Source organism: Salvelinus alpinus, chromosome 3 (assembly GCF_045679555.1).
Source record: "Salvelinus alpinus chromosome 3, SLU_Salpinus.1, whole genome shotgun sequence".
In the NCBI taxonomy this organism is placed as follows: Eukaryota; Metazoa; Chordata; class Actinopteri; order Salmoniformes; family Salmonidae; genus Salvelinus; species Salvelinus alpinus.
This window is the reverse complement of record NC_092088.1, coordinates 91,081,901-91,097,153: the sequence shown is the minus strand read 5'-3', so window position 1 is coordinate 91,097,153 and position 15,253 is coordinate 91,081,901. Positions and strand designations below refer to the sequence as shown.

The window sequence follows — 15,253 nt, the reverse complement described above, 5'->3', positions numbered from 1 at the left end:
CATTATAGAGACTTACAGGATAACACTACAGCTGATGTTAATGTAGACCGTTTAAACCACATTATAGAGACTTACAGGATACCACTACAGCTGATGTTAATGTAGACCGTTTAAACCACATTATAGAGACTTACAGGATACCACTACAGCTGATGTTAATGTAGACGGTTTAAACAACATTATAGAGACTTACAGGATACCACTACAGCTGATGTTAATGTAGACGGTTTAAACCACATTATAGAGACTTACAGGATACCACTGCAGCTGATGTTAATGTAGACCGTTTAAACCACATTATAGAGACCTACAGGATACCACTACAGCTGATGTTAATGTAGACGGTTTAAACCACATTATAGAGACTTACAGGATACCACTACAGCTGATGTTAATGTAGACCGTTTAAACCACATTATAGAGACTTACAGGATACCACTACAGCTGATGTTAATGTAGACGGTTTAAACCACATTATAGAGACTTACAGGATACCACTACAGCTGATGTTAATGTAGACCGTTTAAACAACATTATAGAGACTTACAGGATACCACTACAGCTGATGTTAATGTAGACCGTTTAAACCACATTATAGAGACTTACAGGATACCACTACAGCTGATGTTAATGTAGACCGTTTAAACCACATTATAGAGACTTACAGGATACCACTACAGCTGATGTTAATGTAGACCGTTTAAACCACATTATAGAGACTTACAGGAAACCACTACAGCTGATGTTAATGTAGACCGTTTAAACCACATTATAGAGACTTACAGGAAACCACTACAGCTGATGTTAATGTAGACCGTTTAAACCACATTATAGAGACTTACAGGATACCACTACAGCTGATGTTAATGTAGACGGTTTAAACCACATTATAGAGACTTACAGGATACCACTACAGCTGATGTTAATGTAGACCGTTTAAACCACATTATAGAGACTTACAGGATACCACTACAGCTGATGTTAATGTAGACCGTTTAAACCACATTATAGAGACTTACAGGATAACACTACAGCTGATGTTAATGTAGACCGTTTAAACCACATTATAGAGACTTACAGGATACCACTACAGCTGATGTCAATGTAGACCGTTTAAACCACATTATAGAGACTTACAGGATAACACTACAGCTGATGTTAATGTAGACCGTTTAAACCACATTATAGAGACTTACAGGATACCACTACAGCTGATGTTAATGTAGACCGTTTAAACCACATTATAGAGACTTACAGGATACCACTACAGCTGATGTTAATGTAGACGGTTTAAACCACATTATAGAGACTTACAGGATACCACTACAGCTGATGTTAATGTAGACCGTTTAAACCACATTATAGAGACTTACAGGATACCACTACAGCTGATGTTAATGTAGACGGTTTAAACAACATTATAGAGACTTACAGGAAACCACTACAGCTGATGTTAATGTAGACGGTTTAAACAACATTATAGAGACTTACAGGATACCACTACAGCTGATGTTAATGTAGACGGTTTAAACAACATTATAGAGACTTACAGGAAACCACTACAGCTGATGTTAATGTAGACCGTTTAAACCACATTATAGAGACTTATAGGATACCACTACAGCTGATGTTAATGTAGACCGTTTAAACCACATTATAGAGACTTACAGGAAACCACTACAGCTGATGTTAATGTAGACGGTTTAAACAACATTATAGAGACTTACAGGAAACCACTACAGCTGATGTTAATGTAGACCGTTTAAACCACATTATAGAGACTTACAGGATACCACTACAGCTGATGTTAATGTAGACCGTTTAAACCACATTATAGAGACTTACAGGATACCACTACAGCTGATGTTAATGTAGACCGTTTAAACCACATTATAGAGACTTACAGGATACCACTACAGCTGATGTTAATGTAGACCGTTTAAACCACATTATAGAGACTTACAGGAAACCACTACAGCTGATGTTAATGTAGACCGTTTAAACCACATTATAGAGACTTACAGGATACCACTACAGCTGATGTTAATGTAGACCGTTTAAACCACATTATAGAGACTTACAGGATACCACTACAGCTGATGTTAATGTAGACCGTTTAAACCACATTATAGAGACTTACAGGATAACACTACAGCTGATGTTAATGTAGACCGTTTAAACCACATTATAGAGACTTACAGGATACCACTACAGCTGATGTTAATGTAGACCGTTTAAACCACATTATAGAGACTTACAGGATACCACTACAGCTGATGTTAATGTAGACGGTTTAAACCACATTATAGAGACTTACAGGATACCACTACAGCTGATGTTAATGTAGACCGTTTAAACCACATTATAGAGACTTACAGGATACCACTACAGCTGATGTTAATGTAGACGGTTTAAACAACATTATAGAGACTTACAGGAAACCACTACAGCTGATGTTAATGTAGACGGTTTAAACAACATTATAGAGACTTACAGGATACCACTACAGCTGATGTTAATGTAGACGGTTTAAACAACATTATAGAGACTTACAGGAAACCACTACAGCTGATGTTAATGTAGACCGTTTAAACCACATTATAGAGACTTATAGGATACCACTACAGCTGATGTTAATGTAGACCGTTTAAACCACATTATAGAGACTTACAGGAAACCACTACAGCTGATGTTAATGTAGACGGTTTAAACAACATTATAGAGACTTACAGGAAACCACTACAGCTGATGTTAATGTAGACCGTTTAAACAACATTATAGAGACTTACAGGATACCACTACAGCTGATGTTAATGTAGACCGTTTAAACCACATTATAGAGACTTACAGGATACCACTACAGCTGATGTTAATGTAGACCGTTTAAACCACATTATAGAGACTTACAGGATACCACTACAGCTGATGTTAATGTAGACCGTTTAAACCACATTATAGAGACTTACAGGATACCACTACAGCTGATGTTAATGTAGACGGTTTAAACAACATTATAGAGACTTACAGGATACCACTACAGCTGATGTTAATGTAGACCGTTTAAACCACATTATAGAGACTTACAGGATACCACTACAGCTGATGTTAATGTAGACCGTTTAAACCACATTATAGAGACTTACAGGATACCACTACAGCTGATGTTAATGTAGACGGTTTAAACAACATTATAGAGACTTACAGGATACCACTACAGCTGATGTTAATGTAGACCGTTTAAACCACATTATAGAGACTTACAGGATACCACTACAGCTGATGTTAATGTAGACCGTTTAAACCACATTATAGAGACTTACAGGATAACACTACAGCTGATGTTAATGTAGACCGTTTAAACCACATTATAGAGACTTACAGGATACCACTACAGCTGATGTTAATGTAGACCGTTTAAACCACATTATAGAGACTTACAGGATACCACTACAGCTGATGTTAATGTAGACGGTTTAAACCACATTATAGAGACTTACAGGATACCACTACAGCTGATGTTAATGTAGACCGTTTAAACCACATTATAGAGACTTACAGGAAACCACTACAGCTGATGTTAATGTAGACCGTTTAAACCACATTATAGAGACTTACAGGATAACACTACAGCTGATGTTAATGTAGACCGTTTAAACCACATTATAGAGACTTACAGGATACCACTACAGCTGATGTTAATGTAGACCGTTTAAACCACATTATAGAGACTTACAGGATAACACTACAGCTGATGTTAATGTAGACCGTTTAAACCACATTATAGAGACTTACAGGATACCACTACAGCTGATGTTAATGTAGACCGTTTAAACCACATTATAGAGACCTACAGGATACCACTACAGCTGATGTTAATGTAGACGGTTTAAACAACATTATAGAGACTTACAGGAAACCACTACAGCTGATGTTAATGTAGACCGTTTAAACAACATTATAGAGACTTACAGGATACCACTACAGCTGATGTTAATGTAGACCGTTTAAACCACATTATAGAGACTTACAGGATACCACTACAGCTGATGTTAATGTAGACCGTTTAAACCACATTATAGAGACTTACAGGATACCACTACAGCTGATGTTAATGTAGACCGTTTAAACCACATTATAGAGACTTACAGGATACCACTACAGCTGATGTTAATGTAGACGGTTTAAACAACATTATAGAGACTTACAGGATACCACTACAGCTGATGTTAATGTAGACCGTTTAAACCACATTATAGAGACTTACAGGATACCACTACAGCTGATGTTAATGTAGACCGTTTAAACCACATTATAGAGACTTACAGGATACCACTACAGCTGATGTTAATGTAGACGGTTTAAACAACATTATAGAGACTTACAGGATACCACTACAGCTGATGTTAATGTAGACCGTTTAAACCACATTATAGAGACTTACAGGATACCACTACAGCTGATGTTAATGTAGACCGTTTAAACCACATTATAGAGACTTACAGGATAACACTACAGCTGATGTTAATGTAGACCGTTTAAACCACATTATAGAGACTTACAGGATACCACTACAGCTGATGTTAATGTAGACCGTTTAAACCACATTATAGAGACTTACAGGATACCACTACAGCTGATGTTAATGTAGACGGTTTAAACCACATTATAGAGACTTACAGGATACCACTACAGCTGATGTTAATGTAGACGGTTTAAACCACATTATAGAGACTTACAGGATACCACTACAGCTGATGTTAATGTAGACCGTTTAAACCACATTATAGAGACTTACAGGATAACACTACAGCTGATGTTAATGTAGACCGTTTAAACCACATTATAGAGACTTACAGGATACCACTACAGCTGATGTTAATGTAGACCGTTTAAACCACATTATAGAGACTTACAGGATACCACTACAGCTGATGTTAATGTAGACCGTTTAAACCACATTATAGAGACTTACAGGATACCACTACAGCTGATGTTAATGTAGACCGTTTAAACCACATTATAGAGACTTACAGGATACCACTACAGCTGATGTTAATGTAGACCGTTTAAACCACATTATAGAGACTTACAGGATACCACTACAGCTGATGTTAATGTAGACGGTTTAAACCACATTATAGAGACTTACAGGATACCACTACAGCTGATGTTAATGTAGACCGTTTAAACCACATTATAGAGACTTACAGGATACCACTACAGCTGATGTTAATGTAGACGGTTTAAACCACATTATAGAGACTTACAGGATACCACTACAGCTGATGTTAATGTAGACCGTTTAAACAACATTATAGAGACTTACAGGATACCACTACAGCTGATGTTAATGTAGACCGTTTAAACCACATTATAGAGACTTACAGGATACCACTACAGCTGATGTTAATGTAGACCGTTTAAACCACATTATAGAGACTTACAGGATACCACTACAGCTGATGTTAATGTAGACCGTTTAAACCACATTATAGAGACTTACAGGATACCACTACAGCTGATGTTAATGTAGACCGTTTAAACCACATTATAGAGACTTACAGGATACCACTACAGCTGATGTTAATGTAGACCGTTTAAACCACATTATAGAGACTTACAGGATACCACTACAGCTGATGTTAATGTAGACCGTTTAAACCACATTATAGAGACTTACAGGATACCACTACAGCTGATGTTAATGTAGACCGTTTAAACCACATTATAGAGACTTACAGGATACCACTACAGCTGATGTTAATGTAGACCGTTTAAACCACATTATAGAGACTTACAGGATACCACTACAGCTGATGTTAATGTAGACCGTTTAAACCACATTATAGAGACTTACAGGATAACACTACAGCTGATGTTAATGTAGACCGTTTAAACCACATTATAGAGACTTACAGGATACCACTACAGCTGATGTTAATGTAGACCGTTTAAACCACATTATAGAGACTTACAGGATAACACTACAGCTGATGTTAATGTAGACCGTTTAAACCACATTATAGAGACTTACAGGATACCACTACAGCTGATGTTAATGTAGACCGTTTAAACCACATTATAGAGACTTACAGGATACCACTACAGCTGATGTTAATGTAGACGGTTTAAACCACATTATAGAGACTTACAGGATACCACTACAGCTGATGTTAATGTAGACCGTTTAAACCACATTATAGAGACTTACAGGATACCACTACAGCTGATGTTAATGTAGACCGTTTAAACCACATTATAGAGACTTACAGGATACCACTACAGCTGATGTTAATGTAGACCGTTTAAACCACATTATAGAGACTTACAGGAAACCACTACAGCTGATGTTAATGTAGACCGTTTAAACCACATTATAGAGACTTACAGGAAACCACTACAGCTGATGTTAATGTAGACGGTTTAAACCACATTATAGAGACTTACAGGATAACACTACAGCTGATGTTAATGTAGACCGTTTAAACCACATTATAGAGACTTACAGGAAACCACTACAGCTGATGTTAATGTAGACGGTTTAAACCACATTATAGAGACTTACAGGATACCACTACAGCTGATGTTAATGTAGACGGTTTAAACCACATTATAGAGACTTACAGGATACCACTACAGCTGATGTTAATGTATACCGTTTAAACAACATTATAGAGACTTACAGGATAACACTACAGCTGATGTTAATGTAGACCGTTTAAACAACATTATAGAGACTTACAGGATACCACTACAGCTGATGTTAATGTAGACGGTTTAAACCACATTATAGAGACTTACAGGATACCACTACAGCTGATGTTAATGTAGACCGTTTAAACCACATTATAGAGACTTACAGGATACCACTACAGCTGATGTTAATGTAGACGGTTTATTAAACATTATAGAGACTTACAGGATACCACTACAGCTGATGTTAATGTAGACCGTTTAAACCACATTATAGAGACTTACAGGATAACACTACAGCTGATGTTAATGTAGACGGTTTAAACAACATTATAGAGACTTACAGGATACCACTACAGCTGATGTTAATGTAGACGGTTTAAACCACATTATAGAGACTTACAGGATACCACTACAGCTGATGTTAATGTAGACGGTTTAAACAGGATACCACTACAGCTGATGTTAATGTAGACGGTTTAAACCACATTATAGAGACTTACAGGATACCACTACAGCTGATGTTAATGTAGACGGTTTAAACAACATTATAGAGACTTACAGGATACCACTACAGCTGATGTTAATGTAGACGGTTTAAACCACATTATAGAGACTTACAGGATACCACTACAGCTGATGTTAATGTAGACCGTTTAAACCACATTATAGAGACTTACAGGATACCACTACAGCTGATGTTAATGTAGACCGTTTAAACCACATTATAGAGACTTACAGGATACCACTACAGCTGATGTTAATGTAGACGGTTTAAACCACATTATAGAGACTTACAGGATACCACTACAGCTGATGTTAATGTAGACCGTTTAAACCACATTATAGAGACTTACAGGATACCACTACAGCTGATGTTAATGTAGACGGTTTAAACCACATTATAGAGACTTACAGGATACCACTACAGCTGATGTTAATGTAGACCGTTTAAACCACATTATAGAGACTTACAGGATACCACTACAGCTGATGTTAATGTAGACCGTTTAAACCACATTATAGAGACTTACAGGATACCACTACAGCTGATGTTAATGTAGACCGTTTAAACCACATTATAGAGACTTACAGGATACCACTACAGCTGATGTTAATGTAGACCGTTTAAACCACATTATAGAGACTTACAGGATACCACTACAGCTGATGTTAATGTAGACCGTTTAAACCACATTATAGAGACTTACAGGATACCACTACAGCTGATGTTAATGTAGACGGTTTAAACCACATTATAGAGACTTACAGGATACCACTACAGCTGATGTTAATGTAGACCGTTTAAACCACATTATAGAGACTTACAGGATACCACTACAGCTGATGTTAATGTAGACGGTTTAAACAACATTATAGAGACTTACAGGATACCACTACAGCTGATGTTAATGTAGACCGTTTAAACCACATTATAGAGACTTACAGGATACCACTACAGCTGATGTTAATGTAGACGGTTTAAACAACATTATAGAGACTTACAGGATACCACTACAGCTGATGTTAATGTAGACCGTTTAAACCACATTATAGAGACTTACAGGATACCACTACAGCTGATGTTAATGTAGACGGTTTAAACCACATTATAGAGACTTACAGGATACCACTACAGCTGATGTTAATGTAGACCGTTTAAACAACATTATAGAGACTTACAGGATACCACTACAGCTGATGTTAATGTAGACCGTTTAAACCACATTATAGAGACTTACAGGATACCACTACAGCTGATGTTAATGTAGACGGTTTAAACCACATTATAGAGACTTACAGGATACCACTACAGCTGATGTTAATGTAGACCGTTTAAACCACATTATAGAGACTTACAGGATACCACTACAGCTGATGTTAATGTAGACGGTTTAAACCACATTATAGAGACTTACAGGATAACACTACAGCTGATGTTAATGTAGACCGTTTAAACCACATTATAGAGACTTACAGGATAACACTACAGCTGATGTTAATGTAGACCGTTTAAACCACATTATAGAGACTTACAGGATACCACTACAGCTGATGTTAATGTAGACGGTTTAAACCACATTATAGAGACTTACAGGATACCACTACAGCTGATGTTAATGTAGACCGTTTAAACCACATTATAGAGACTTACAGGATACCACTACAGCTGATGTTAATGTAGACGGTTTAAACAACATTATAGAGACTTACAGGATACCACTACAGCTGATGTTAATGTAGACGGTTTAAACCACATTATAGAGACTTACAGGATACCACTACAGCTGATGTTAATGTAGACGGTTTAAACCACATTATAGAGACTTACAGGATACCACTACAGCTGATGTTAATGTAGACCGTTTAAACCACATTATAGAGACTTACAGGAAACCACTACAGCTGATGTTAATGTAGACCGTTTAAACCACATTATAGAGACTTACAGGATACCACTACAGCTGATGTTAATGTAGACCGTTTAAACCACATTATAGAGACTTACAGGATACCACTACAGCTGATGTTAATGTAGACCGTTTAAACCACATTATAGAGACTTACAGGAAACCACTACAGCTGATGTTAATGTAGACGGTTTAAACCACATTATAGAGACTTACAGGATAACACTACAGCTGATGTTAATGTAGACGGTTTAAACAACATTATAGAGACTTACAGGATACCACTACAGCTGATGTTAATGTAGACCGTTTAAACCACATTATAGAGACTTACAGGATACCACTACAGCTGATGTTAATGTAGACCGTTTAAACAACATATTTCAGTAATCTACTGCAGAGAACAGTCTCATAGTTCTCTTCCTCCTCTTCCTTCTCCTGGAGGTCGAGGGTCAGGGAAAGCTGTAATATAAACTGTAGTAATACTGTAGTAATATACTGTATATTATACTTTAGAGTACCGCCAGGGCCTTATGGTCCTCTCTCTTCTCTTCCTTCTCCTGGAGGTCCAGGGTTACTGGGCTAAGGGCCAGAGGATGCTGGCCTTTTAAATTAAATCAATCATTGTAGTAATACTGTAGTAATATACTGTAATATAGTGTAGAGAATCAATCAATGTAGTAATACTGTAGTAACATACTGTGATATAGTGTAGAGAATCCATCAATGTAGTAATACTGTAGTAATATACTGTGATATAGTGTAGAGAATCATTCAATGTAGTAATACTGTAGTAATATACTGTGATATAGTGTAGAGAATCCATCAATGTAGTAATACTGTAGTAATATACTGTGATATAGTGTAGAGAATCATTCAATGTAGTAATACTGTAGTAATATACTGTGATATAGTGTAGAGAATCCATCAATGTAGTAATACTGTAGTAATATACTGTGATATAGTGTAGAGAATCCATCAATGTAGTAATACTATAGTAATACACTGTGATATAGTGTAGAGAATCATTCAATGTAGTAATACTATAGTAATACACTGTGATATAGTGTAGAGAACATACAAGGCCTCATAGTTCATTTCTTCTTCTGGAGATCCAGGGCCATCTAGCTAAGGGCCAGGGGAAGTTGGCGGGGGACGGGATGTCTCAGGTGACCAAGACCCTGCTGGATCTCACCCAGAGAAGGAACTTCTACGCTGGAGACCTGCTGTCCTCTGTGGAGATACTCAGAAACGTGACTGATACCTTCAAGAGGGCCAGCTACGAACCAAGCTCAGACGACGTGCAGGTGAGTGGATCGGTCTCTTTTGTCTTGATAAATGTTGACCATGCTGCTGAGGTAGAATTGTGTGCTGGAGTTATTTTGATTTGTGTTACAGGGATACTTTTTTTTTGCATATAAGAAAATAGAAAACAATATGATGAATGTTTGAAAGGAAAATAGCATGTGCAGGAGAGGTGGAAAAAACCCTGAGAGGCTTGTCAACGTATCTCCCCCTTTCAAATGAAATTGGAATGATTATTTACACAGATAAAGTCCCCATGTTATTTTTAAATCATCACTGTATGTCTCATCAATCACTATGTGTGTTTATTTAATGAAAATAACTGTTTTAATCATTTATTTCCCTAAGCCTCCTTTGGCTCTTGAAATGCTCAGCCTGTTGAAATGCTCTGCCTGATCGTGTGGGCATTAGGAAACAGATTTGAAGATATTTACATACACAGACATGATTGGCTGATAGTATGGTCTAGAGCCCACCCCATTACCCAGATGAACAGTCATTGGTCTATTATAATCAGATCACATTGTGACGTCATGACATGGGCCAAAAGTTCCATCCCACCTGAACAGGCTGAAATTCCAGGCATTTTTTCCACAAAAAGAGCATTATTAATATTTCACAATTTCAGTGTTATTTTGATATCATACACAGTAACTGCATAGTAGCCATGTCAGAGATACATCTAATTGCCCAACCAAGGATCAATAATTGCTCTACAGATGATGTGGTGTAGTCAGGAGCCGTTGTCCAGACAGTGTACCATTGGATACTCAGAGAGAGAGGAAGTTAAGTTTCCAGACAAGCAGCTCTTACCCTCTAGATAGGAGTGTCTGCTAAATGACTAAAATAGAAACAGAAACAAATAGGTACCTGCCTGGGATGAGCTGGTATTATGTTGTCTAACGCTACCTTTGTAATCATTAGTTTTACTGTAACATGTTGGTTTCCCCAGAGTGGGTGAATGTTATTATGTTGTCTAAAGTTTCAAATGTTTATTTTTTATTTAACCTTTATTTAACGAGGCAAGCTACCATTGTAATTATATATACTGTAACAGGTAATCATTATATTTACTGTAACAGGCAATCATATTTACTGTAACATGTAATCATTATATTTACTGTAACAGGTAATCATATTTACTGTAACATGTAATCATTATATTTACTGTGACATGTAATCATTATATTTAGTGTAACAGGTCTGTCACGTTCCTGACCTGTTTTCCCTTGTTTTGTATTTATTTAGTATGGTCAGGGCGTGAGTTGGGGTGGGTTGTCTATGTGTGTTTTTCTATGTGGGTATTTTGTGTTCGGCCTGGTATGATTCTCAATCAGAGGCAGCTGTCAATCGTTGTCCTTGATTGAGAATCATACTTAGGCAGCCGGGGTTTCACGTGTGGGGTGTGGGTGTTTGTTCCTGTGTTAGTGTTTCGCCACACGGGACTGTTACGGTATGTTCGTTTGTTGTTTTGTATCGCATATTGTTTTCGTGTCTATTAAATTACCATGGAAACTTACCACTCTGCAAATTGGTCCTCCGATCCTTCTCGCCTCTCCTCGTCCGATGAGGAGGACGACTTAGACTGCCGTTACAAGGTCATCATTATATTTACTGTAACAGGTAATCATTATATTTACTGTAACAGGTAATCATTATATTTACTGTAACATGTAATCATTATATTTACTGTGACATGTAATCATTATATTTACTGTAACAGGTAATAATTATATTTACTGTAACAGGTAATCATTATATTTACTGTAACAGGTAATCATTATATTTACTGTAATATGTAATCATTATATTTATTGTGACATGTACTCATTATATTTAATGTAATATGTAATCATTATATTTGCTCTAACATGCAATCATTATATTTACTGTAACAGGTAATCATTATATTTACTGTAACATGTAATCATTATATTTATTGTGACATGTACTCATTATATTTAATGTAATATGTAATCATTATATTTGCTCTAACATGCAATCATTATATTTACTGTAATATGTAATCATTATATTTACTGTAATATGTAATCATTATATTTACTGTAACGGGTAATCACTATATTTACTGTAATATGTAATCATTATATTTACTGTAACGGGTAATCATTATATTTACTGTAATATCTAATCATTATATTTACTGTAACATGTAATCATTATATTTACTGTGACATGTAATCATTATATTTACTGTAACATATAATCATAATATTTACTGCAATATGTAATCATTATATTTACTATAACATGTAATCATTATATTTACTGTAACATGTAATCATTATATTTACTGTAACATGTAATCATTATAGTTACTGTAGCATGTAATCATTATATTTACTGTAACATTTAATCATTATATTTACTGTAACATGTAATCATTATATTTACTGTAACAGGTAATCATTATATTCACTGTAATATGTAATCGTTATATTTACTGTAACATGTAATCATTATATTTACTGTAGCATGTAATCCTTATATTTACTGTAACATGTAATCGTTGTATTTACTATAACATGTAATCATTGTATTTACTATAACATGTAATCATTATATTTACTGTAATATGTAATCGTTATATTTACTGTGATATGTCATCATTATATTTACTGTAATATGTAATCATTATGTTTACTGTAATATTGAATGGTGAATGCAGTGGTAAATGGTAGTCATTTCAAATACATTTTCCCAGAAATTGACACTTGGACAAAGAAAGCTCCATTTTGCCTGTTTATTGTATCAGAGAACTCTCCCCTCCCTCCTGTCACCCCCTCCACCTCTTTCCCCCTCCGTCCTGTCATCCCTTCTACCGCTTTCCCCCTCCCTCCTGTCACCCCCTCTACCTCTTTCCCCCTCCCTCCTGTCACCCCCTCTACCTCTTCCCACCTCCGTCCTGTCACCCCCTCTACCTCTTTCCCCCTCCCTCCTGTCACCCCCTCTACCTCTTCCCACCTCCGTCCTGTCACCCTCTCTACCTTCTTCCCCCTCCCTCCTGTCCCCCCCTCTACCTCTTTCCCCCTCCCTTCTGTCACCCACTCAACCTCCCACTCCCTCTTCCGACCCCCTCTCTCCCTGCCTCCCCTCCCCTTCCCCTCTCCTGTCTTCCCTCTCCTCCGCCCCCCCCCCCCTCTCTCCCCTGTCTCTCCCCTGTGTCCCCCTTCCCTGTCTTCCCCTCTCCCCTCTCTCCCCCTTCCTGTCTTCCCCTCTCCCCTTTCTCCCCCCTCCCTGTCTTCCCCTCTCCCCTCTCTCCCCTGTCTCTCCCCTGTGTCCCCCTCCCTGTCTTCCCCTCTCTCCTCCAGCTTTATTCTCTTTATTTCAGTAGGATGATGGAGATTACAGCCTAAACCCCCTTCTCTTCCTCCTCTTCCTCCTCCTCCTCCCCCCCCTCCTCTTCCTCCTCCTCCTCCTCCTCCAATAAGATAATTTCTGTCCTGAACGCTAGCTGTGTCCTGGTCGTGTGTCTGGTCTGTCGTTGTGTGGACAGACAGTCTGACGCGATGAGTACAGCTAGCGCTTGCTGCTGCATCTGTGCATTTTTACTGTGTGTGTGTGTGTGTGTGTGTGTGTGTGTGTGTGTGTGTGTGTGTGTGTGTGTGTGTGTGTGTGTGTGTGTGTGTGTGTGTGTGTGTGTGTGTGTGTGTGTGTGTGTGTGTGTGTGTGTGTGTGTGTGTGTGTGTGTGTGTATTAGTATGCAGTAGAGATGTGATTGCCTGGAGCTGAAGAGCATGCAGCTTGGTGTTGCTGTGTCAGTGAGTCACATCCCTCCCTGTGTGTGTGTGTGTGTGTGTGTGTGTGTGTGTGTGTGTGTGTGTGTGTGTGTGTGTGTGTGTGTGTGTGTGTGTGTGTGTGTGTGTGTGTGTGTGTGTGTGTGTGTGTGTGTGTGTGTGTGTGTGTGTGTGTGTGTGTGTGTGTGTGTGTGTGTGTGTGTGTGTGTGTGCTAATGTTAAAATGGGCACATTACCACCAGAGGGAGCATAAGCATTCAAGTAGAAAACAAGATCGTCTGTGTCACGGGAAAGGGGCCACCCCCTGGCGTGTACACACACACACACACACACACACACACACACACACACACACACACACACACACACACACACACACACACACACACACACACACACACACACACACACACACACACACACACACACACACACACACACACACACACACACACACACACACACACACACACGGGAGACCAGCTGAAATATGTTTGACTCTGACTGTCAATAGGGTAGTGATAGTTCCCCTGAGCATCTGTCTGTGTGTTTGTACATACATGTGTGTGTGGAAAGGGGCATCAGCTTTCTTTTCTTTTGATGCAATAAGAGTCCATTTAATTGACTCTATTTCCTCTGTCTCCTCCCTACAGAACTTCTTTCAGATCATCAGCAATCTCCTCGAGGAAGACAACAGGGACAAGTGGGAAGACGCACAACAGGTAAACATTCTGCAGTGAGCTTGATGCATCATTGAAATGCACTTTAAGTGGGTGAGTGTGGTATTCTTGCAGAATCTGGTCCAGCCAGTTGAATACTATAGCATTCATTAGCACTGAGCCTGACTTGTATCGCCAGGTTCAACTGGTCATTGTGACCTGAGTTCGTATTCAGAGTAGGAGTGCTGACCTAGGATCAGATTTGCTCTTTTAGATCAAAAGATTGTGTACACAGGCGGGACCTGTTCCTGATCCTAGATCAGCCGTGAGGTACTTTTATTTAGTCACATTGTGTAATGTGTGTCACTGTGTTGGGATGTGTCTGTATCTCTATCTGGAGGTATAATACCACCACTGTCCACTCGGT

The 15,253-nt window shown here is 38.1% G+C and overlaps 1 protein-coding gene across 13 annotated transcripts in view; it reads left to right on the top strand.

Moving 5' to 3' along the window:
- The window catches only part of adgrb3 (adhesion G protein-coupled receptor B3), a 368,383-nt gene that overhangs the window by 196,957 nt on the left and 156,173 nt on the right, over positions 1 to 15,253 (top strand). For 11 of the 13 annotated variants that reach the window (XM_071394473.1, XM_071394478.1, XM_071394475.1 and 8 more), the window contains 2 exons: positions 10,217 to 10,411; positions 14,821 to 14,889. In XM_071394473.1, coding sequence (XP_071250574.1) covers positions 10,217 to 10,411; positions 14,821 to 14,889 — 264 coding nt within the window. The remainder of the gene's footprint in view (positions 1 to 10,216; positions 10,412 to 14,820; positions 14,890 to 15,253) is intronic. The other 2 variants (XM_071394470.1, XM_071394467.1) reach the window with 1 other exon arrangement.